Raw genomic sequence first — 23,725 nt, forward strand, 5'->3', positions numbered from 1 at the left:
TGAATCTTAGTTGCACCAAGCTGTCACTGCTGGGACCCTGAGCAAGGCCCTTAACCCTCAGTTACTCAATTGCATAAAAATGTTAGAGTGTCTTACCTACCTATTTATGTTCTGCAAGCAGGAACTGAGTGCTGAAAAATGCCTGTGCACTGTAAGAGACCAAATAACTCGGTGTACATAAGTGGGTTCCTGGGGTTAACATCGAGGTCACAGGCCCTTTGTCATACAAGGTTGGAACTGGTGTTAATCAGCTGCTGGACAGTGTGGCACGCTCAGTCAGACCATCAAGGCTTGAGCCAGATGGCTACATGGTCTATGTAAAGGAGTCAGCAGAGGCTGAAATGTAGCCCTTCAAATACAATAGATGTGGACAACCCTGGTGTGGAACTTGCTGGGACATACGGCCTGAAAGAGCACCCTCCTTCTAGGAAGTATCCTGTAAGAGACCATCGTTCCCCCAAGATGATTTTAAGATTTTGTGGACTGGAGAACGGTGTGTAGTGTATTGACTGAATATTGCAATAGTTAGGCTCTTTTAAGAAGGCTAATGACTGGGAGAAGTGTTACTGAAGTGGTGTGTTATGTTAGTCTGTTCCAGTTGCTGGAAGAAGATGTAGGTTCTATTCTATATTACCTCAAGTTCAGTAAAGTTTCCAGATTACAGCAGTCTCTTCAGTTTATTTAAGTATCTGTCAGACATATGCTACTGTCAAGGCAGCTCAGCCCTAAATTAAACCAGGGTGTGTGTGTGAGTGAGTGAGAGAGTGACATATAGTGTGAGTATATATTGTGCTCAATTTAGTCAAAACACCACCCTTGAAAACGTGACTATTCTCCACACTTTCTGAGGAAATGAGAGCTGATCATTCAGCTGTGCCGATTCACAGTCAAGAGAGGTGTTGTCCCAAGACTTTAAGCTCAGAGATTTACATTTTTTTGAAGGAGCACATGTATGAGTCTGCAAAGTTCAGTGATGAACAATTTCTCATGAAAGTGGTCTATCTCAGTGAGACATTTGGAAAGATTAATGAATTAAATTTTCAGCTTCAAGGCAGAAACACTTGCCTCACCTAGCAGACACTGTGTTCACCCAAAAGATTAAGATATGGGGCAGGTGCCATCAAGGAAAATTGATGTTTTTGAGAATCTGAGTGAATTTGCTGAAACCGGTGATTCTGCGACTACAGTGACCCCATGTAATTAAGCAGCACATCTCATTGAGAGGATTATTTCAGAAATACTCCCCAAACAATGTTCAGTATGACTGGGATATGGATATATTCAATGCAGCAGGTTAGTATAATTTGGCATTTAAGTTTATATACTCACTGCAACCATTTATTATACTCATATAAGCCTTGTATTTTTTGATGTATGAAACTTACTACATGGAATGGATTGTTGTTATGATTTTAGTGTTTACTATGAAATGACAGAATTGATCTGTATTCTATCTGCAGTGCTTGCTGATTTCAGCACTGCTGAAGAGAATCAATTCAAGATGACCTCTGACTACTGAAGCTGAGGTTTACAACTCAAACACTGATTGAATTCTGGCAGAGAGCTGTGAGCATTCTATTTCCCTTTCGGCTTTTCAGTTGTTGCTTCACTAAAAACAAAGTACAAATCTTAAAATTGACCATGACTTGAGAGTGGCAGTATCGGGCCTGCAACCATATATATATTTTAAAACATATTCACTTGTTCTTTTTTTCTTGACTTGTTCATAATTTTTTTGCCAAATGCATTTGCTTTTTTTCTTGCAGAGAAGTGACATGGTAGCTCACGGGTCGCCGTGCCGTGCACAGCACGGAAGTCAAAGTGACCACTAGGGGATGACCCAGAAACAAGCTTCAATTCAACTTTAAAGCATCAAATCCTCCAAAAACACGAAAAAACCTATTTACTTAGTAAAGTTTATACTCTCAATAATTTTTTAAGCCCACACACAAAGCATAATATGATTCACAGCCTTCATACTATTAGAAAAATTTTTTGGACAAAACTGACCTAGGTGGCGCTAGACCGGTTTTTCCCTTACCTTTAGACGCGTCTCTTTCTTCACTGGGGTAATATATTCCAACACAAATAATCCACAAAAATCCACACAGGTCCAAGGAATTGAAATCTGTAAGCCTTTTAATCCAAAATCTGGTCGCGCCGCAAATATTCCGTTAGTGTTCTGAAAACTGGAAACAGAAGTGCGCCATCATCTCGTTTTGCCGCTCTAACTCCTAATTGGGATATTCAAAAATTCAAAGTCTATGTTATAGCCCAGGTCCTAACGAATCAAATAAGCCCTCATTTGAGCCAATCGGTGCTTGTATGGCAGAGATAGACGGCCGAGAAGCCAATGGTGGCATGACCTAATTTTTGGGAGCCCGCCTTTGACTGACAATTACTCCTTCCAATAGCAATGAAATGGGATGGGACCTATACAGCCGTTTAGCCAATAAGCAGACGATTCCAACGGTATATGACATGCCGTATGTTCTTTGCCTGTGTCTGCGTGAACTGGATGCGCAGAAGAATTCTTGCATAATCCCTGACCTTTTGTCCCTCTCACAGCTCAGGGTGTCAAGTTACAGGCCTGTTTTCACACCAGATTGATAGAGAGAGAGTCTAGGCTTGTTTATTGCTTGTCAGACTGAGCCTGCAGCCTTTTACAGTCTTTTGACTTGAATTTTTTTTGGTGAAAGCCAAGACATGTGGCTATGACTCTCAGTTGTTGGTTTGTCCCTAACATGTTCCAGAAAAATAAGATTAATAAGTTTATCAGAAAATCAACCCAGGCGGACAGGAAAATCTGCATTCAAACCCCTGTAACTTTGTGCCAGTAAGGTCTAGAATCAATCTGAAACTAGTTTCTGAAACTAGAGAATCTCTTCTTTCAAATGAGACCAGGCTCACCCCTGTGTGTGGGAGCTGTACCACTTTTTGTTGGACAATGGATATAGGCGGAGGTCCATAAGAGGTTAAGGTGTTGGACTACTGATCGGAAGGTCATGGATTTGTACCCCAGGACCAAGCTGCCACTGCTGGGCCCCTGAGCAAGGCCCTTAACCCTCAATTGCTCACTTGTAAGTCACTCTGGATAAGGGTGTGTGCCAAATTCTGTAAATGTAATGCAGAGTGATAAATGTACTCTTATTTTCTCTAATTTTGAACTTGATGCTATTTGATGTTATTGATTTAGAACTTGATATTTAAATGAATTAGACATTTTAAATCTTGGAGTATTTTATTACCATTTTGGGTGTGATGGAGGACAGGTAGGAATAATCAACCCTCCAGTCCAGTAGGTGTCAGTAATATCACTGGTGTGTGTGACTCAGTTAAATAAAGAAAAACATCGCTGATCCAACATGGCGGCGCTCTTCGCTACTTCTCGTGTCCTCGGAAATAGGGTTTTATTCTCTAAAGCTGTAAGTGATTAAACGGTGTCACTGTAATGCGTGTGTACCGAAGTGAGTGTGTTTAATAGGTGCAGAAACGCCACACGTATTTATAAGTGAACATGTCTTTATAGCTCAGGGTCAAATGTTAGGTAACTGTGTGTAGGTCACTGTGTGTGTGTGTGTGTGTGTGTGTGTGTGTGTATATATATATATATACACATATATGCGCGCGCGTGTGTGTGTGTGCGCGTGTGTGCGCGCGTGTGTGTGTATATATATATATATGCGTGCATGTGTGTGTATATGTATATATATACGCGTGCGTGTGTGTGTGTGTGTGTGTGTGTGTGTGTGAGAGAGAGAAAGAGAGAGTGTGAGTGAGTGAGTGAGTGAGTGTGTGTGTGTGCGCGCATGTTTTTGAACTCTGAAATGCTCTTTTGTGTTATAAAGTCTTCAGATTGTCACTTTACCCAAACGTTAACTTTTGTTCCCAGTTACCCTCCGGATGCCCCGCCAGCCTCCGTAAGCTTCATTTCTCAATTTATGGGAAAGGGGGAGACGCCAAAGTATCAGATGCTGTAAGTTATTTTGTTCTTTCTGTTCAACTTTACACAAAATTTTTTACCCTGTCCATTTAGTCACACTGCATCAGAAGTGTTTAATATAAAATATCTGGTCACTAAATCTGATCTCAATCAGACATCAGATTATTATTATTAAATCCAATGACACTGAAACTGACATGTTGGTGTTGTGCACACTGTCAGTGGTTCTGCCTCTTACTGTTCGATTCAGCTGCATTTTATACCCTGATTTGCTCAGAATAAACACTGAAACGTGAAAAAAAAAAACAGAGGCTGAATTCATTTTGTTCAATCGTTGCATCAGATCACGTGACGACTCGCTGCTCAGCATTGTGTAATTATTTTGATGTGGCCAAGACCTTTCTCAGCATAAATACACACCTGGCTGCTGTGAGTGTTGTTGTGTTTGTGTTACAGATCTCCACACATTACCCTGTGGTAGATCATGAGTTTGATGCTGTGGTAGTGGGGGCAGGTGGCGCCGGACTGCGTGCCGCATTTGGACTGTCGGAAGCTGGCTTCAATACGGCGTGTGTCACCAAGCTGTTCCCCACGCGCTCTCACACAGTGGCTGCACAGGTAAATGTCTCTAAACATTTGGGTTTGAGATCAGACGCTGAATCTGAGACAATAGATCAGACAGCAGAAATCCAGAGACTGTACACAAAGAATCTGAAGGACAGAACAGAATTCATAAATAAATATAGATGATCAACTAAAGTTCTGGAACGTTCTAACTAAACTTTTCTGACGATGGAGCTCATGGCATCAAGAGGTTCTTCCTCCTTCTCTTGTCTTCACTGCATGACTGAAGCGTTTTAACAGTTTCTTATTCAGAAGAGAGAGAACTCGGTGGTATTCTGTACATCACAGTCATTAATGTGTAATTAATGTGTGTGTGTGTGCGCGAGAGTGTGTGTGTGCGCGTGTGCGAGAGTGTGCGAGAGTGTGTGTGCGTGCGAGAGTGTGCGTGCGAGAGTGTGAGTGCGAGAGTGTGCGTGCGAGAGTGTGCGTGCGAGAGTGTGCGTGCGAGAGTGTGCGTGCGAGAGTGTGCGTGCGAGAGTGTGCGTGCGAGAGTGTGCGTGCGAGAGTGTGCGTGCGAGAGTGTGCGTGCGAGAGTGTGCGTGCGAGAGTGTGCGTGCGCGAGTGTGCGCGAGTGTGCGTGCGTGTGCGCGAGTGTGCGCGAGTGTGCGTGCGTGTGCGCGAGTGTGCGTGCGTGTGCGCGAGTGTGCGTGCGTGCGCGAGTGTGTGCGTGCGTGTGCGCGAGTGTGTGCGTGCGTGTGCGCGTGCGTGTGCGTGTGTGTGTGCGCGCGCGAGTGTGTGTGTGCGCGTGTGCGAGAGTGTGCGTGCGAGAGTGTTCGTGCGAGAGTGTGCGTGCGAGAGTGTGCGTGCGAGAGTGTGCGTGCGAGTGTGTGTGTGTGTGCGCGCGCGAGTGTGTGTGTGTGTGCGCGTGTGCGAGAGTGTGCGAGAGTGTGTGTGTGTGTGCGAGAGTGTGAGTGCGAGAGTGTGAGTGCGAGAGTGTGAGTGCGAGAGTGTGAGTGCGAGAGTGTGAGTGCGAGAGTGTGAGTGCGAGAGTGTGAGTGCGAGAGTGTGAGTGCGAGAGTGTGAGTGCGAGAGTGTGAGTGCGAGAGTGTGAGTGCGAGAGTGTGAGTGCGAGAGTGTGCGTGCGAGAGTGTGCGTGCGTGAGTGTGAGTGCGAGAGTGTGAGTGCGCGAGTGTGAGTGCGAGAGTGTGAGTGCGAGAGTGTGAGTGCGAGAGTGTGAGTGCGAGAGTGTGAGTGCGAGAGTGTGAGTGCGAGAGTGTGAGTGCGAGAGTGTGAGTGCGAGAGTGTGAGTGCGCGAGTGTGAGTGCGCGAGTGTGCGTGCGTGTGCGCGAGAGTGTGCGTGCGTGTGCGCGAGAGTGTGCGTGCGTGTGCGCGAGAGTGTGCGTGCGTGTGCGCGAGAGTGTGCGTGCGTGTGCGCGAGAGTGTGCGTGCGAGAGAGCGAGAGTGTGCGTGCGAGAGTGCGAGAGTGTGCGTGCGAGAGTGCGAGAGTGTGCGTGCGAGAGTGTGCGTGCGAGAGTGTGCGTGCGAGAGTGCGAGAGTGTGCGCGCGAGAGTGTGCGTGCGAGAGTGCGCGCGAGAGTGCGTGCGAGAAAGCGCGAGTGTGCGTGCGAGAAAGCGCGAGTGTGCGTGCGAGAAAGCGCGAGTGTGCGTGCGAGAAAGCGCGAGTGTGCGTGCGAGAAAGCGCGAGTGTGCGTGCGTGCGAGAGAGCGCGAGTGTGCGTGCGTGCGAGAGAGCGCGAGTGTGTGCGTGCGAGAGAGCGCGAGTGTGTGCGTGCGAGAGAGCGCGAGTGTGTGCGTGCGAGAGAGCGCGAGTGTGTGCGTGCGAGAGAGCGCGAGTGTGTGCGTGCGAGAGAGCGCGAGTGTGTGCGTGCGAGAGAGCGCGAGTGTGTGCGTGCGAGAGAGCGCGAGTGTGTGCGTGCGAGAGTGTGCGTGCGAGAGTGTGCGAGAGTGTGCGTGCGAGAGTGTGCGCGAGTGTGCGCGTGTGTGCGCGAGAGTGCGCGTGTGTGCGCGAGAGTGCGCGTGTGTGCGCGAGTGTGCGTGTGTGTGTGTGCGCGAGTGTGCGTGTGTGTGTGTGCGCGAGTGTGCGTGTGTGTGTGTGCGCGAGTGTGCGTGTGTGTGTGTGCGCGAGTGTGTGTGTGTGTGTGTGTGCGAGAGTGTGTGTGTGTGTGTGTGCGCGAGTGTGTGTGTGTGCGCGAGTGTGTGTGTGTGTGTGTGCGCGAGTGTGTGTGTGTGTGTGTGTGCGCGAGTGTGTGTGTGTGTGTGTGTGCGCGAGTGTGTGCGCGAGTGTGTGTGTGTGTGTGTGTGTGTGCGCGAGTGTGTGTGCGCGAGTGTGTGTGCGCGAGTGTGTGTGCGCGAGTGTGTGTGCGCGAGTGTGTGTGCGCGAGAGAGTGTGTGTGTGCGCGAGAGAGTGAGTGTGTGTGTGTGTGTGCGCGAGAGAGTGTGTGTGGTCGCGCGCGAGAGAGTGTGTGTGGTCGCGCGCGAGAGAGTGTGTGTGGTCGCGCGCGAGAGAGTGTGTGCGCGCGTGCGAGTGTGTGCGAAAGTGTGTGTGCGCGCGCGAGAGTGTGTGTGTGTGAGGAGAACTCGGACTCAGTGGTGTTCTGTACATCACAGTCATTACTGTAGATGTGTTTTTGACTCTTTGTTTTGTGGAGAAAAGCTTTTTGATAATTAAAGAGTAATAAGCATGTTGTAACTCTAGGGCGGGATTAATGCGGCACTTGGAAACATGGAGGACGATGATTGGCGCTGGCACTTTTACGACACCGTGAAAGGCTCTGATTGGTTGGGAGACCAGGATGCCATTCACTATATGACAGAACAGGCTCCTGCTGCTGTGGTAGAGGTGAGAACAACACCTTCATCTTTATTACCTGTACTGTGATACGGCAGGATATCCTGTGCATCATAGTCAGGTGTGTTATAACAACATACTGTACACAGCACTGTAACAGGAATATAGTGATATATAGTATATCCATTAATATTCTCTCTCTCTCTCACCCCCTCTCACCCTTCTCTCTGTTCTGTCTGTCTCCCCTCTCTCCCCCCCTCCTCTCTCTCTCTCTCTCTCTCTCTCTCTCTCTCTGTCTCTGTCCTCTCTCTCTCTCTCTCTCTCTCTCTCTGTCTCTGTCCTCTCTCTCTCTTTCTGTCTGTCTGTCTCTCTCCTCTCTCGCTTTCTTTGTCTGTCTGTCTGTCTGTCTCCTCTCTCCCTCCCCCTCCCCCCCCCCTCTGTCCCCGCTCAGCTGGAGAACTTTGGCATGCCGTTCAGCCGTACGGAGGATGGACGAATCTACCAGCGTGCGTTTGGAGGCCAGAGCCTTAAATATGGTAAAGGAGGCCAGGCTCACAGGTGCTGCTGCGTGGCCGACAGGACGGGTCACTCTCTCCTACACACACTCTACGGACGGGTGTGTCACAGCGCCCACTTCACCCAAATCGTTTCTCATATTTCTCTGACAAGTCCAGTTTAGGTTTTGAGCATCGTTCTCTCTCTGTGCTGTTTCGTTACAGTCCCTGAGGTACGACACCAGCTATTTTGTGGAGTATTTCGCCCTAGACCTGTTGATGGAGGAAGGGAAATGTGTAGGAGTCATCGCCTTGTGTATGGAAGATGGCTCTATTCACCGCTTCAGGGCCAAGAACACAGTGATCGCCACAGGGTAAGGAAAAAACTTTCTCATTTATCATGACTTAGTGAAAAGGTCGTTACTGTTAAATGAAGCAGACTTTCAGATAAGGAAAGTGACACTGTTTCCTCAGTCCCCCGTTTATTAACTGTGTAGTACGTCATGTCAATCCCAACCTGACTGGACTGTACATGCTCACAAGGAACAAATGCTGCTGTTAATCCAAAATAATTATTGTTCTGTTCTGCTCTCTGTGCTGGAGGCTCGCTGGAGGTTGTCTGTGCATACATCTGAGAGGCTCTACAGAACATGTGGTGGTTAGGGTTAAGAGGACCAGATATTTTGGCACCGGTGACAGCGTCAGCTTCCACTTGTCTTAATCCTGTATTTTGTTCCATGTGTTGATACTGGATATACACTGAAAATGCCTCCATGTCTCCACAGCGGTTATGGACGCACATATTTCAGCTGCACTTCAGCACACACTAGTACTGGAGACGGCACTGCCATGGTAACTCGCGCCGGCCTGCCGTGCCAGGACCTGGAGTTTGTTCAGTTTCACCCCACAGGTCAGGACCACATGACTGCACTTCCATAAATATACATACAGTTTAACTTTGTGTTTGTGTGTTATACTTCTTAAAGAAAATGACTGGTTTGGGTTTTAATACAAAGTACTTCTTAACATGCACCTTTCCCAGATCCTAGCTTGAGAACGTGAAGCTTTTGGATTTGAAGTAATCTAATCTCTCTCCTTTTTTTTTTTAATCTAGGTATCTATGGAGCTGGTTGCCTGATCACAGAAGGCTGTCGTGGTGAAGGTGGAATCTTGATTAACAGCGAAGGCGAGAGGTTTATGGAACGCTATGCTCCAAACGCTAAAGACCTGGCCTCCAGGGACGTGGTTTCTCGTGCCATGACCATCGAAATCCGTGAAGGAAGGTATGCTTCTTCCTCCATTGGCTGGACAGGTGTTCTTAATAAAGTGGACTGTGTGGGTGTCTAATTAAATACTCCACTGTGTTGTTCTTGCTCAGAGGTGTAGGACCAGAGAAAGATCACGTCCACCTCCAGCTGCACCACCTCCCACCTCAGCAGCTGGCGTCCCGTCTGCCAGGAATCTCTGAAACAGCCATGATCTTTGCTGGTGTGGACGTGACGAAGGACCCCATCCCAGTCTTACCCACAGTGCACTACAACATGGGTGGCGTCCCCACCAACTACAAGGGACAGGTTCCTGTTTTAATCATTTTCAGATGATTCTTTTTCTTTTAAAGCTTATATATGAAGTTATTTGGCCCCAATATTTGTGCTCTGGGGGGGGGCTTGGTGGCTTATTGGTTAGCACATTCACCACACACTTCCAGGGTTGGGGGTTCGATTCCTGCCTCCGCCTTGTGTGTGTGGAGTTTGCATGTTCTCCCCGTGCCTCTGGGGTTACCTCCGGGTACTCTGGTTTCGTCCCCCGGTCCAAAGACATGTATGGTAGGTTGATTGGCATCTCTGGAAAAATGTCCGTAGTGTGTGATTGTGTGAGTGAATGAGATTGTGTGTGTGCCCTGCGATGGGTTGTTCAGATAAAGCAGTAGAAAATTTAACCGTTCTGACTAAACAGATCAATAGAAAATATCCGGAACATCGACATAAGCGTTAGCTGATTTTCCCGTGCTGTGGCAGTAGATGTTTGCTAAAGTTTGTTTCCTGCATAGGTCATCACTTACCAGGATGGTGAGGATCGGGTAGTGCCAGGGTTATATGCCTGTGGTGAATCCGGCTGTGCTTCTGTACATGGTGCCAACCGCCTGGGCGCCAACTCGCTGCTGGATCTTGTGGTGTTTGGCCGTGCATGTGCTCTCACCATCGCTGAGAGCAACACTCCAGGTAGGCAGGAACTACAGCTCTGTAGCATTACACTGACACCTTCAGTGTTTAGATCGTTTGATGGATTGTAATAAATACCGTGATTACACTGTAGGACTGTTTTAACGACTCGCAGTAAGGTGTACTGGTGGAGCAGGACTCCCTCTTTTGAAGAGTCACTTCCCTTTGTGTCTCTTTGGTGAGACTACAGCAGCCTTTTTCTATGCTACACTCGGCCTAGCATTCAGCTAAACACCAGACTCTAATCCCAATACCATCCCAGCGCTCTCACATCAGTCTCGGTGAAGTGCCAGGAGAAGCTCATGCTGTCCTTCAGCCTCCATCTGGTTCAGTTCTCCTGTAGCCTTCTACCTCTCAGTACATGATGCCACCTCATGCTGGTAATGGACTTTCTGAGGACACCACAGCATCCTCAGAAAGCCACAGCAACTGATCATCTTGTGTGCTTGGTATTCTGGAAACATCTGACAATTAACTGCCAGCTTGAGCTTGTTTCCAACACCGAGACATGGACAAGAAATAAAGATGTGACACAAGGTTTTCAAAAAAACATGATTCATCTCGATATCTGGAGGATACGTTTAAGTGATTAGTTCAGAAGCACGCTCCACAGTTTTACTTTATTCAGACCATGTACAGTTCATTCTGTTCCACCACTAGGTTCTAAAGGTTAGCTCTTAAATGAACTGTTTAAGGAACCAGGTATTTTATTTATTCTTCTTTTGCTGAAACAGGAGAGAAGCTTGAACCCTTGAAGCCTAATTCTGGGGAGGAATCGGTGGCTAATCTGGATAAACTCCGCTTTGCTAATGGCTCGACAAGGACTTCTGAGATCAGGCTTAACATGCAGAAGGTACTAAATAATGCAGTGTGTTGCATTTTAAGGTGATGAGTTCAAAATATTTTTTACTTTCTGTAACCCTGATGCCAGATTTACAAAATGTTGTTTTTGGTCCTCAGACTATGCAGACTCACGCAGCAGTGTTTCGTACCGGAGAGGTCTTGAAAGAAGGTTGCGTCAAGATGGACTCTATCTATCAGATGTTGGACGACATCAAGACATTTGACAGAGGTTGGTCTCCTGTTAGCAATAGCTAGAGGATGCCGTATATATATCAAACACAGTGTAATGTGAAGCTTCTGTTGCCATTGGTGTGTCAGGTGTTGTGTGGAACACAGACCTAGTGGAGACTTTGGAACTGCAGAATCTGATGCTGAACGCCATGCAGACCATCAACGCAGCCGAGGCTCGCAAAGAAAGCAGGGGGGCTCACGCTCGTGAAGATTTCAAAGCAAGTTCTAACTCTGTCACACTGTTTATCAGTCGAATAAAAATGAACCAGCTAATAGAATGATTGTATTAATCTTTATTGTGGTGTGTGTGTCATATGTGTGTCAGGTGCGTGTGGATGAGTACGACTTCTCTAAACCATTGCAGGGGCAACAGAAGAAGCCTTTTGAAGAGCACTGGAGGAAACACACTCTGTCCTACACGGACACAAAGACAGGAAAGGTACGATTTCACTGTGTATTTAACATGAAGCACAAATTGTCATGAAATTGTTTTGTTTTTTATTGTTGGATCACATCCTACTTTAACTTCATAAACTCTGCTGTGACTTGTTGCATCGTAGGTCACTCTGGAATACAGACCTGTGATCGATGACACTCTGAACAACGATGACTGTGCCGCCATTCCACCTGCTATTCGCTCCTATTAAACTCTCACACACTTACTGTTATTTATCTGTAACCTACTCAGTCCAAGTGGAAAGTACATCATAGGACATTTGTGTTGATCTCTGCTTATACTACATGACATTTTAGCGCTACTGAAATAGACAAAATCTGGAATTGATGTAAAAATACAAATCTGTCGTTTCCTGCAGCCAAAACTTATACATGATTAAATTCCTTGTGTTTGTGTTCCACTGAATCAGCCTCATTTATCAAACTGCATACGAACATATTTCAGAGTGTGAAACTTGAACAATTAACTTCATTCATGATCTGCTGATAAATTTTACACACACACACACACACACACACACACAAAGTAGTGTATAAAAGCGTGATGTGTACAGTTGGGTTCTGTTGCCTTGAGAGAACCAGCACTAACTGACCCTTGTATGATCAGATCTGGATTGTCTCAGGACTCCTCATGCATCACAGATATATTCTTACTGTGTAAAAGTTTTAGGAACGTGGGAAGAAATGCTGTATGGTTACGTTTCATAGCCTTGTTTCCATGTCGGAGGTCGGTCTGGCTTTTTGGCTGCAGTTCTTCCATGAAGACCACTTCTGACCAAACGTCTCCAGACAGACACTGGTTTCCTCCAGTTCTTTGCTGATGTCGAAATGAAGCAAGTGTAATGTGAGGTCTTTCATCCGCTGCATGAAGTTTCCTTGGCCCACTGCGACTACGATCCTCAACATTGTGTTTCTTTGTGCCTCTTTAAAATATCATGAACACATGAACCGCAGTCTGCTCTGAACTCTGTCCTGGGAGAGAACTTGCTGATGCAGTAGAACTACTTTGAGTCTTGTTGCTGTGCTCAGTCTTGGACATGTAACTGTCTCTACAACCTCACCTTAGTAGCAGAGTCTGGTTCCTCATCCAGTGTGAAGCTCCTACACAGATGTGTCAGTTAATGACTTATGATTTAATAAGCAGCCAAGCAGGTGCTGGTCACACTCCTGACTCTAATCCCTGACTTTGTAAGTGTACAAAATGTGCAAGATGCTAATTTAAGGCCAAAGGGTCGTCACACAGAATATGATTTCATTTAGATTTTGTCTTCTGTTTGCTCACATTGCATTTTTTAAATGGATAAAAACAATTAAAGTATATTTTTGACAGCATTATTACTTTACAGCATTTATTCACATATGTCTAAAACCTTTGTGCAGTACTGTGTATATAAACTCATACCTAACAGCACGTGTCAGTTCTGAGAATTACCCAAATGTCAAAGTATTATGCTTCAGTGTTTTTAGATCTTTTCGTCAAGTTAATGCAGAGTTAATATTTACATTGTTGACCTTTCATTTGTTAAGATCTCTGCAATTCTCCTTGACTTGCTGTCAATCAGCTTCTGGGCCCCATCCTGACTGATGGCAGCTCATTCTTACATAATCTATGTGTCGGGTTTGTCAGATATGTGGGGTTGTTTGTACACATGCCTCTGGAGGATTGACCACACGTTCTCAATATATCTGACACAGCACACAATGACATGAGACATCGTTCCTCCAGGACCATGGAGCTACATAGAACAACAGAGATAAAGACTGAAGTAAGTTAGTCCTAGACACATAAAGTGTATCTGTACAACCTGGTGTACACAGTGTAAGACAAGACAAGAAGATAGTGCAGGACAAAAGTCTGTATAGGAAAAAAGTGCAGGACAAAAGACAAGAAGACTGCAGAAAAAGACAGTACAGACAAAAGACAGTATGGGATGAAGGACAGTGCAGGATGAAACACTAGACAAAAGCAGTGCTGACCAGTGTACTGTACATACACTATATTATACAGTACATGTACAAAAGTACAGGAATGAACACTACATAAAATAGCAGCAGTTACAGTTGTGTAAACGTTATGCATTTCTCAAGAGAATTTGCATGATGGGAACCATTTTGTAAAGAAAACATGAGAGAAGAAAACTAATTTATTTCTTATAGGACTCAAGTTCATCAAACAACAGGAACAATCATCATAAAAGACAATAAGGAAATAATGAGAGGAGCCTCCTGTGTTGTCTGACTCCACTCAGTGAGAGGAGACTGCTGATGTCTGACTCCGCCCAGTGAGAGGAGACCGATGTCTGACTGCCCAGTGAGAGGAGCCAGATGTCTGACTACACCCAATGAGAGGAGCCGATGTTGTCTGACTCCGCCCAATGAGAGGAGCCTGTTGTTGTCTGACTCCACCTAATGAGAGGAGCCTGCTATCTGACTCCGCCCAATGAGAGGAGCCAGATGTCTGACTCCACCCAATGAGAGGAGCCTGCTGTTGTCTGACTCCGCCCAATGAGAGGAGCCTGATGTCTGACTCCGCCTAGTGAGAGGAGCCAGATGTCTGACTCCGCCCAATGAGAGGATGTGACTCCGCTCAGTGGGAGGAGCTAGATGTCTGACTCTGTCCAGTGGGAGGAGCCAGATGTCTGACCCAGTGAGAGAAGCCTGCTGATGTCTTTACTCTGCCGAGTGGGAGGAGCCTGGTGTCTGACTCCTAGTTTATTTTATTAAAGTTTCACACACAAAGTAAACACTATAGAGTATCGAACTAAGTAAAACAATTAAAACTGTAAACACTTTCATGTAGGATTGAATAAAATGCTTAACCTTACTGCAGTCACACCGGAAGTGCTGTTCGGTCTCGCGCAAGGAAACCGGCGCGCCAAATTTCAAAGCACTTCCTGGGAAGGAATGATGGTTATTACCGAGGACCCGAAAAGAGAGATAAAGCTCCGGCTTGTGGCAGTCTGCCTTCATATGTAGGGTATGTCATGGTTTTATACACCCTTTTCTGCCCACTGCTCGTCTATAACAGGGCTTTAAATACGTCCTCAGTGCGCTATTACTACTTTATTCGGGCTGTGAGCTGAGCCGCGTTTAGCGCCTTCACTTCGGCACTTCCTGTTTACAGTGTGCTGACAAAAGTGCACGCGCGCCCTGACGCTGATAGACCGGAGTCACTAATGTGAGGATTGAGAAAGAAACGCGCCGTAGATCTGTGTTATTATTACAGCTCAGCTAGCGCAGGCTAATGGGCTAACTGTCCATGCTAAACAATAAGGCAAGGCAAATCCTATTAGCTGCAGTGGCTAAGCTAACTCCTATTAGCTGCAGCGGCTAAGCTAAGTCCTATTAGCTGCAGCGGCTAAGCTAAGTCGTATTAGCTGCAGCGGCTAAGCTAAGTCGTATTAGCTGCAGCGGCTAAGCTAAGTCCTATTAGCTGCAGCGGTTAAGCTAAGTCGTATTAGCTGCAGCGGCTAAGCTAAGTCGTATTAGCTGCAGCGGCTAAGCTAAGTCGTATTAGCTGCAGCGGCTAAGCTAAGTCGTATTAGCCGCAGCGGCTAAGCTAAGTCGTATTAGCCGCAGCGGCTAAGCTAAGTCGTATTAGCCGCAGCGGCTAAGCTAAGTCGTATTAGCCGCAGCGGCTAAGCTAAGTCGTATTAGCCGCAGCGGCTAAGCTAAGTCGTATTAGCCGCAGCGGCTAAGCTAAGTCGTATTAGCCGCAGCGGCTAAGCTAAGTCGTATTAGCCGCAGCGGCGCAGCTAAGTCGTATTAGCCGCAGCGGCGCAGCTAAGTCCTATTAGCCGCAGCGGCGCAGCTAAGTCCTATTAGCCGTGCTTGGCATGAGGGTTTAAAGAACATGTATAATAACAGTTCTATTTACTATATACTGTATAATGATAAATCTCTTGTCACCAATAACTGATGTTCAATGTGTTACTTCATACTAATGTGAAATATGAGGATACTATATCTGGGTTTTCTTTATTTCAGGATGAAGAGCATCTATCAGTGTGACTTCACCTTCATCTCCACACATCTGCTTGCATTGACACAACAGCATTGACAAACAATTAGTTCCTATTTTTATATGCTAGATTTTTTTTATATGATGTGGCTGTAAAACTTTTACAGGATTTTATATTTGATGATTAAAGGAAATCTCCAATGGAGGGTCGTGATCCTGCCAGCGGTTCTGTATAAGCGATTTACAGGTGGCTGTCATTTTGGCTTTTATCCCTCGTGGTCTTGCCATCATGTTCCCTGGGATTCACTCCTGTTTCCAGCTGTTGAGAATAGGCACATCGAGTGCTGTAAGCAGCCCCGGCACCGTTTCAGACTCGGTTCATGACCTGTACACTTTCCGGCCAGCCCTCGCCAACTCTGTGTTCAGGTTGGGCAGGCGGGCGGAGTTGTGCGACGTCACTCTGGAGTCATCGACCATTTCACGTATACATGCTGAGCTACACGCTGAAAAACAGAGTGACGCTGCAGGAGAGGAAAGCTGGAAGGTCCAAGTGAGGGACCGAAGCAGCCATGGTGGGTGTTACTGACATTACTGACTAAAATGCTGGAATGAGTTTTTTTGTGTCCTAAAATAAAAAAGGTTTCTATAATGATGGAGACGTGTTTTATTCGAAGGTTCAGATTAAAACTGGAATGTTAATGTAACATCAGTGTTTCATCTATCTGTTGACAGGTACCTGGGTGAACGATGTCCGAATCCAGTCGGGTGTCTTGTTGGAGATATTTGATGGTGACACGCTGACCTTTGGTGGGCAAACAGAGCAAGGGAGCCCAGAGTTCTACTTCCTTTTCCAGAAGGTCAGGGTCAGTCCACAGGACTTTGATGCCATAACTGTCCCGAAAGCAAACTCTTTCTCGTCCAATATTAATAACCGGATTCGAACGAGTCTGGACTGCAAACAGGAGCCCAGCCTTGACATTTCTAAGCTGTCCATCAACAAAGCCACGGTCATTCTAAACTCCATTGGCAGCCTGAGTAAGATCAATGGCAGCTGCTGGACCTTCAAGAGGACTGACAAAACCACCGGCCTAAATTCAGCCGACATCCCATCATTTCAAACTTTGGTTCCACCTTCAACTCCTCCTTCTCTTTCCAACAATCGAGAGACTGCAAAGTCCATTCCACCGTCCTCCAAAAGTCGACGCAAATCAGCCCACACCGTGCTTTTGGAAGACGACAGCGTGGAGGACCATGATGGTGCCCGGCCCGGCTTAGAGGAAGCGTGGAAAGCCAAAGCTGGCAAGAGACGACGTCTGTACAAGTCTGAGTCTGAGATTTTCCAGTCTCCGCTGTCGAATATGGAGTTAAGTATGAGGCCGCAGCTAGACACCAGGCCGGTCATGCACAAGCAAAATGCAGCCATTATCAATCAGTTGAACAACAGAAAACTCGAACATCCTTCTTTTACCTTGATCCTGAAGCGGGAGAGTGAAAATCCAGCCCACAACAAAAGTATGAATCTGGTGGGGTGCCGGCAACAGAAGCGTTGCTCTTCAGCTCTTCGCGGCAGGCGAAGGGCAAACAGCAGTCCTATATGTTCTTCACTAGTCGTCGGAGGTGAAAGTTATCAGCTGGCGACTCCACCCACAAGGCTAGCCAAAGTGGTGAGGGGAAACGGCGCACGCTTCCACGCCACCACCAGGTACGTCAGTTTGTTGATTTAAACACGTTTATTTGTGATCCTTCTAGCTTAAAGTGTACATTACTGGCATTTAGCACACTCCCTTATGCAGAGTGATTTACATTTTTATTTCAACTTGTAAAACTGAGTGTTAAGGGCCTTTCTCAAGGGCCCAGCAGTGGCAGTTTGAACCTTCTGATCAGTAGACCAACACCTTAACCACTGAGCTACCACATGAAATAACATGAGATAGAGGTGTTAATATGGCTGTATCCTACTGGTTGTTTGTGAAGAACATGCGAATCTCCCAAACCTCCCGCCAGTCGCTGTACTTAAAAAAATTGTCAGTAGGCATTCTTACTACTGGTTGCCATAGTAATAATGTTCATCAGTGTTTTGAGTGACTAGCACTACAAATCAGTTTTTTTGGTGTCTGTGTATAAAATTCAGTGTGGTATGAAAGGAGATGACGGAGAAGCAGCGTGTACGTGCTCTTTATGAAGGATCACATGCGCTCGAACATCTTCACTCTCATCGTCACTCCATAATGTTGTCATGTCCCTGGACTGAATAAAGAGCTCTGGACTGACTGCTGGACTGTGAATGACTCTGAACTGAAGGGTAGATCAGTGTGTTAAAGCTTTACAATATCTGTTAAAATGCACAAATTCCAAGCAAAGAAACTTTATATAAACTCCTTATTTTTAAATGCCCTATTGGGGAAGACAGCAGATGGTCATCAGATTAGCTCCATAGCAAAGAAGAGTAAACAAGATCTACAAATTGCTCCACTCTGTTGTTTTACATGGTGTTTTCTCTCATTAACTCCAGTGTGAAATGATATTTATGAACTTTATTTTCTCCACAATTATCAAAAGATTGTTGTTGACTTTTAAATTGCGTAACTCTTAACTCTTGGACAAAATATTTGCCAATATCTTATATTTGTTTTAGGTCTTAAACATGCTACTGGGCCAATAATCTTTAACAACCTGTCATCAGTCCCAAAGTCACCCTGGACATTTATGTTTGAGGCAAAACAAATGCTTTGATTTCAGCTCTAAAAATTGTTGTTGCAGCTCTACTGAAGATCAAAACTGATTGTGATTCTGGACCTGTGCCTTACTTCAGAAAAATAATTATACTATTCCTGGTTCAAATCCTTCAGAAAACTTTTTTTTTTATAACTTAAAGCTATAAAGAAAAAATAGAAATAACACCACCACACAACTGAAGTCTGTTCATGGTCTCTAGACTGGGGCCACTAACAGGGTGCTTGCACACCACTGATGCCCTCTCTCAGCTTATTATTATTATTATTATTATTATTATTATTATTATTATTTTTTTTTTTTTTTTGGTGCTCGAGGATTAAAGTCACAGTCACATATCCTCCCTGAACCAGCACAGGGTTCCTCCAGGTTATCCAGACTCACTCCAGTTACCTGCACCAGCATAAGCCACTTACTGATACTGAAGGAAATATTTAATTTAATAAATCCTTTAACATGTGTTAATTGTGGTGGTGTTTGTGGTCAGTGGTGGTTGGTGGCAGTTAAGGCTCCATGTTCCTGATTTGAAAGTTGGAGGTTTAAATGTGGGGTCTCCATTTTTTGCGAAATGCTTCAGAAAACTACGTCGGGCCGCCAAACAAAACAAAAACAAAACAAACGTGTCACCAGTGAGCAGAAAGGGCCGGGGCTTGTCAATATGGGCAGAGAGAGCGTTCAGTGCGCACGTGTGACATTAGCAGAAAGCGGTTTTAACATTGACACGGAGGATAAAAACAAAGAAAGAAAGCAAAGAAAGGCTTTCGATAAGGCAAGAAGTAGGACGTGTTAATATAGGATCAGCTTTCCAGCGCTGGAGAGAACTGAAGGAGTGGGAAGTTGGCCGCATATTCACAGGAGTTAACTCCAGAGCTAAATGCCGTTACTACACAAATAACACCTCTTTTCTATCGTAGTAATGTAGAGAGGCAGCTACAACTGCATTTTGCTAGTAACAGCGTTTAGTTCAGGAGTTATTGACTCGGGGAAACTCCAATCTGTGAATATGCGGCCAACTTTACTTAAGATGCCAAGGCGCTTTTTTCCTTCTCAATAGGTGAGTAACGCTGCTTTTGCTTTGTTTCACAGAACTAATATATGCTGTCCTTTGCATGATTATGCTTGTAGGTCATTTTTGCTTGTTTGTTTATCTGCAGTCATATTGTTCTTCCCTTCAGCTATGATAAAGACGCAACTAATGGAAAGAAATGTGTTTTTATCATAGCTGAAGGAAAGAACAATACGATTGCAGATAAACAAACAAGCAAGAAAATTTGGGTTAGGGGCATGTTTTGGTGATTTCAAATGTCAACATTGGCTTTCAAACACCGGAGACCCCACCTTTAAGCACCAGAGCTGCCATGTCTGCCACTGTTGGGCCTTCTAACAAACTCTATAACTCTGCTCCAGTATCACTGTGTCATGACTCACCCTGTGCTCTGACCACAACTCCGTAAGAAGCTGAGATGTATTTTATTTGTACGTTTATTTTAGGGTAGCGATCCAGCGACCATTTCATGAATTGAACCTTTCATTTATTGTTGCAGTAGACGGCGTGGCAGACCCAGGAAGCATCCACCACCCCAGCCTTCCCTTCCGTCTCCCGCTTCCTCCTCCTCATCGTCATCGTCTAGCTCCTCCTCCTCTTCATCTTCAGCATCCTCGTCTTCAGAGGATGAAGATGACGATGAAAACGAAGAAGAAATGAGGGCAGTACAGGGCGTAGAGCCATGTGCCGCGTTGTGTTGTCGTCTGCCGCAGCAGGACACGGTGCAGTGGGTGCAGTGTGATGACTGCGATGCCTGGTATCACTTGGACTGCCTTCCAAACGACCGCAACCGTGCTGCAGTCCTGCTCGATCCTACCGCTGAATTCCACTGTGGCTGCTGCTGAGTGGCTCCACTTATGGTAATTAACAAGGCTGGTCAGACAAGCGGTGCGCCTTCAAGATCCATATTTAAGCAATAAAGTCTCTGTTGTTTGATGTCCTCATCTACTCATTTTTAAACATCAGTCTCGGTTTGTCAAGGTAACACACTAAGCTTTAGAGCATTATGATCCGATTCAGACCTGAGTGAGTCAATGGGTCACAATGGGCACAACCTGTCACAAACCCAAAGCTTATGGGTTCCTCAAGTGTTCTCCTAAAATCATGGAGGCCCATCCAGTGCTCTTCTAAAGTCAATCTTAACATTTTTAAGAATCTCCTGGATAAATATGGATCTGGATTCATTTGCATCTTATTTTTCCAAAAGGCAAAAGTGTGCATGACCCAGATTTTAGTTTTTTGCAGCCTACCACTTTGCTTTAACATTATTTATTTGATGAATAGAAGTATATATCGATCAAATAGCTTTGGTTCAGAGGCTCTCTGCTCCAGGTGAGAGTTCCTGCTCAGCACAATTCAGCAGGTAACAGTCAGGTGTACGTTTGTGTGTACTCCATGCCAAGACCTTCACCAGAGTTACAGTAAGCTAGTAATTGCTATAAATGCGTTCTGCACAGTCACTTCAGGTCCTGGTATCTACTAACTGGCCCTCTTTTTAACCCCATAAATGATAGGGGTGGACTTTAGTTGTAGGATCCACCCTACCACAAGGTTCTCTGCAGTTTACACCTGGCTGCTGGTTCCAGTGTTCCAGTAGATAATAAAAAGTACTTAAATGTATTTCTAGCAAATACTGCATCACTAGTCGTTTCATGGCTCTTGAGGTTCTCTGCATGGTGTGTGCATGAGCACAAGACCACATCCCGGTGTTCAGTACCACCACCACCGGCAGGAAGAAGGGGAGGAACCGATCTCGTTTCAGACCAGACGTTGATTTGTTTACTTCTTTATGGCACACAGGTTTGTTAGCTTAAAACATATTTTCCATTTAAACAAACCTTGGGCAGACTAATTAACTGTTAATTAGTGTTCATTAAAAATGGCACACTAGTCTGACCTCATTTATAATAACTTGCACATTTTTAGCAGCCATAGTAACTTTTATAGAAACTTATTTTTTTCCCTTTAAAAGATCCAGTAGTTCAGATGTCTGTAGAAGCTGCTTTGAGGTGCATTAATATCAGTTACTAAAGGATTCTTATGCTCTGTTCACAGGATCCTGTCCCTGGTCCAGGAGTCTCTTCACTCCTGCATATTCTAGTGTTTTCTCTGCTTCCATTGCACCCGATTCAGTAATCACTACAGTGTGCAGGACTGAGGGGACGTGATCATCAGGGTTTGGATCCTGAGTGTTAGAACATAGCAGTTATTCACATTGAGTTGAGCTTTACTGAGCATTGTGTATAATGAGGACCACATGATTTTAGGAGTATTAGATGTGATCTTGGCTGACAGACTTTTGAGAGCTTCCGACTCTACAGAGCTCATCGGTCCTACTTCGGTTGTCTCCGTGCTGCCTTGTGGGTCGTGCAGGTATTTAGTTTTGTCATGGATTTGCATTTTTTTTCTTACACAACCTACAAAATTAACTCCTGTGGAAAGAATAAGACATTTTTGCTATTCTTGTTCTCAAGTAGATGTGTTTTAATAGGAGTGAAAAAATTACCTGTGTAATAATTTTTTATTTACACTGAAAGTCAGTTCTATAGAAATATACAAAAAAAAATCATCTATCTAAATATTATTGTACATTAATGCAGGGAAGGAAGTCACACCTTCCCATAAATAAACATTATTTTCTCATTTAGAGCACAGTTTATGTTTCTAATCACACAATACTAGCTGGTTGGAGAACACTTTGTAATTATATCATCTATTGATGACCGTCACTTCATGGGCATTCGGATTCATCCAGTAGATGAAGCTTCATGAAGAACCTGCATGTAATTAAAGCTGTTCTGCTGCTGATTCTGAAGAAATCCTGTCAAAGTCTTTCTGCTACTTTTGTTCCTCATTTCAGCGCCGCAGGCAGAAAGAGTACATTTGGCAGCTTGGACATTGTGTAAGATGAGTATAAGTTGAGTAGACTGAAGGTCTAAACGATGAACACCACAGCACTGAGTTCAGATCACACACAAAGAACATGGTGTTGATATGACGTAGAAGAAATCCTTTTGTGGTTAGTGTGTTTTCCCAGAATTCTTCTTTGTTTCTGTCTCTGAATAGCAAAATTTCTTTAGATATTAATGTAAACGTATTTAGTGTGAGCTCTACTAACTTAGCAGGGGCAGGGGTGGACAAATCAATATTAAACTTTATCCCACTGCATCTGATCATACAGGTATGTGGCCTGTTCCGGTTTTTAACTGGACGGATTAATTTGCGTGTAAAACATGACGGACGATCTGTTTCAGGATCAGGAGCACGCATGGTGGGCCAAATAAAAGTCTGTCTACCGCACACCAGAACCAGCACCATACCTTAGTCAAAAATAGTCTTTAATAAGTACATTTTCTTTTTGTCCCTATTAATGCACTTCGCTAGCTCAATGTACCTTTGTGTTAGCGCCCCTCTTTTAACCGTACAACTTTTCTGGGCTAGATAATTAATGTACGATTTGCCCGCCCCTGATGTGGCTATTTAAAGAATATGTGCTGTTGTATGAATGTACATCATCTTTCACTGTCTTCACTTTATTGCTTTACCTAAGATGACTATATACAGTTCTTTTACGAAACTGCTGTTTGTCATGTGGGAATCAGGGACTGAATAAAATCACATGGAAAGATCCAAAGTTCATCTGATTGATTTCTTCACTTTTTATCTAGTCATAATTTCGGTTTATTTCCTGTCAGTACACCGGACTGTTCTCTGTTTGTTTCCTCCTCAGACGTTGTTCTTGATTATGTAGAATCTATGACTCAGCACATATACATGTTCACATGCAGGAGGTGATGTAGTATGTAGTATTTATTAAGCTGTGATTTACTAAACGGATAATATAGTTTCTTTTATTTTGTAGGAACTAATTATTACTTGAAGAAAGGATTTTTTGTGTTTCTTTGTTTATATTATATATTGGGAATAATGTAATGTGAAATAGTTGTGGGGACTGAAATTGTAGCCACAGTGTTTTAGCTCAGGAGATGATGCTGATATGTGTAAAAAATTTGTATGGACCTCACTGTGTGCATCCACCAGACTTCAGTGTGTTTAGATGTGTGTGTGTGTGTGTGTGTGTGTGTGTGTGTGTGTGTGTGTGTGTGTGTGTGTGTGTGTGTGTGTGTGTGTGTGTGTACGCGCATGCTCACTAGCGCCCTTGTAGTCTGGATCTGGTATAATAGCATGGTGGAAGAACACACACACACACACACCACACAAATCACACACACATATCACACACACCACACATACACAGTACCGGGGAAAAGCCGGAAATTCTGACATCTGCTTTTTTAAAACAAAATAAATCAGTAATCTTTGTAAATGTAAGAAGATAACTCGTATACATTACTGCATGAACTTTGTGTTTATAGCACGTTAATAAGCTACAGGCACTCAACAGGTCTAACACTGGATCTTATCT

General features: G+C 44.9%; 2 protein-coding genes across 4 annotated transcripts; both read left to right on the forward strand.

Moving 5' to 3' along the window:
- Positions 1-3,288: 3,288 nt before the first annotated feature.
- sdha (succinate dehydrogenase complex, subunit A, flavoprotein (Fp)) lies at positions 3,289-11,966 on the forward strand. The gene is made up of 15 exons (XM_027163703.2): positions 3,289-3,425; positions 3,893-3,976; positions 4,400-4,561; positions 7,222-7,365; positions 7,766-7,930; positions 8,034-8,182; positions 8,594-8,718; positions 8,923-9,091; positions 9,187-9,382; positions 9,859-10,030; positions 10,765-10,883; positions 10,991-11,102; positions 11,192-11,322; positions 11,430-11,543; positions 11,665-11,966. Exons 1-15 carry the CDS (start codon positions 3,366-3,368, stop codon positions 11,749-11,751), a joined length of 1,989 nt encoding a protein of 662 aa, XP_027019504.1. The 5' UTR covers positions 3,289-3,365; the 3' UTR covers positions 11,752-11,966.
- Positions 11,967-14,223: 2,257 nt separating this feature from the next.
- Positions 14,224-20,235, forward strand: tcf19l (transcription factor 19 (SC1), like). 3 transcript variants are annotated; one of them, XM_027163698.2, is made up of 4 exons: positions 14,224-14,537; positions 15,548-16,093; positions 16,254-17,223; positions 19,802-20,235. In XM_027163698.2, exons 2-4 carry the CDS (start codon positions 15,811-15,813, stop codon positions 20,142-20,144), a joined length of 1,596 nt encoding a protein of 531 aa, XP_027019499.2. In that variant the 5' UTR covers positions 14,224-14,537; positions 15,548-15,810; the 3' UTR covers positions 20,145-20,235. The 3 variants fall into 3 exon arrangements, with proteins under 3 accessions (XP_027019499.2, XP_027019497.2, XP_027019498.2); XM_027163696.2 differs by having other exon boundaries at positions 14,232-14,537; positions 19,799-20,235; XM_027163697.2 differs by lacking the exon at positions 14,224-14,537 and adding an exon at positions 14,593-14,738 and having other exon boundaries at positions 19,799-20,235.
- Positions 20,236-23,725: the final 3,490 nt, after the last annotated feature.

The sequence above is a fragment of the Tachysurus fulvidraco genome, chromosome 7, assembly GCF_022655615.1.
Source record: "Tachysurus fulvidraco isolate hzauxx_2018 chromosome 7, HZAU_PFXX_2.0, whole genome shotgun sequence".
NCBI classification, from domain to species: Eukaryota; Metazoa; Chordata; class Actinopteri; order Siluriformes; family Bagridae; genus Tachysurus; species Tachysurus fulvidraco.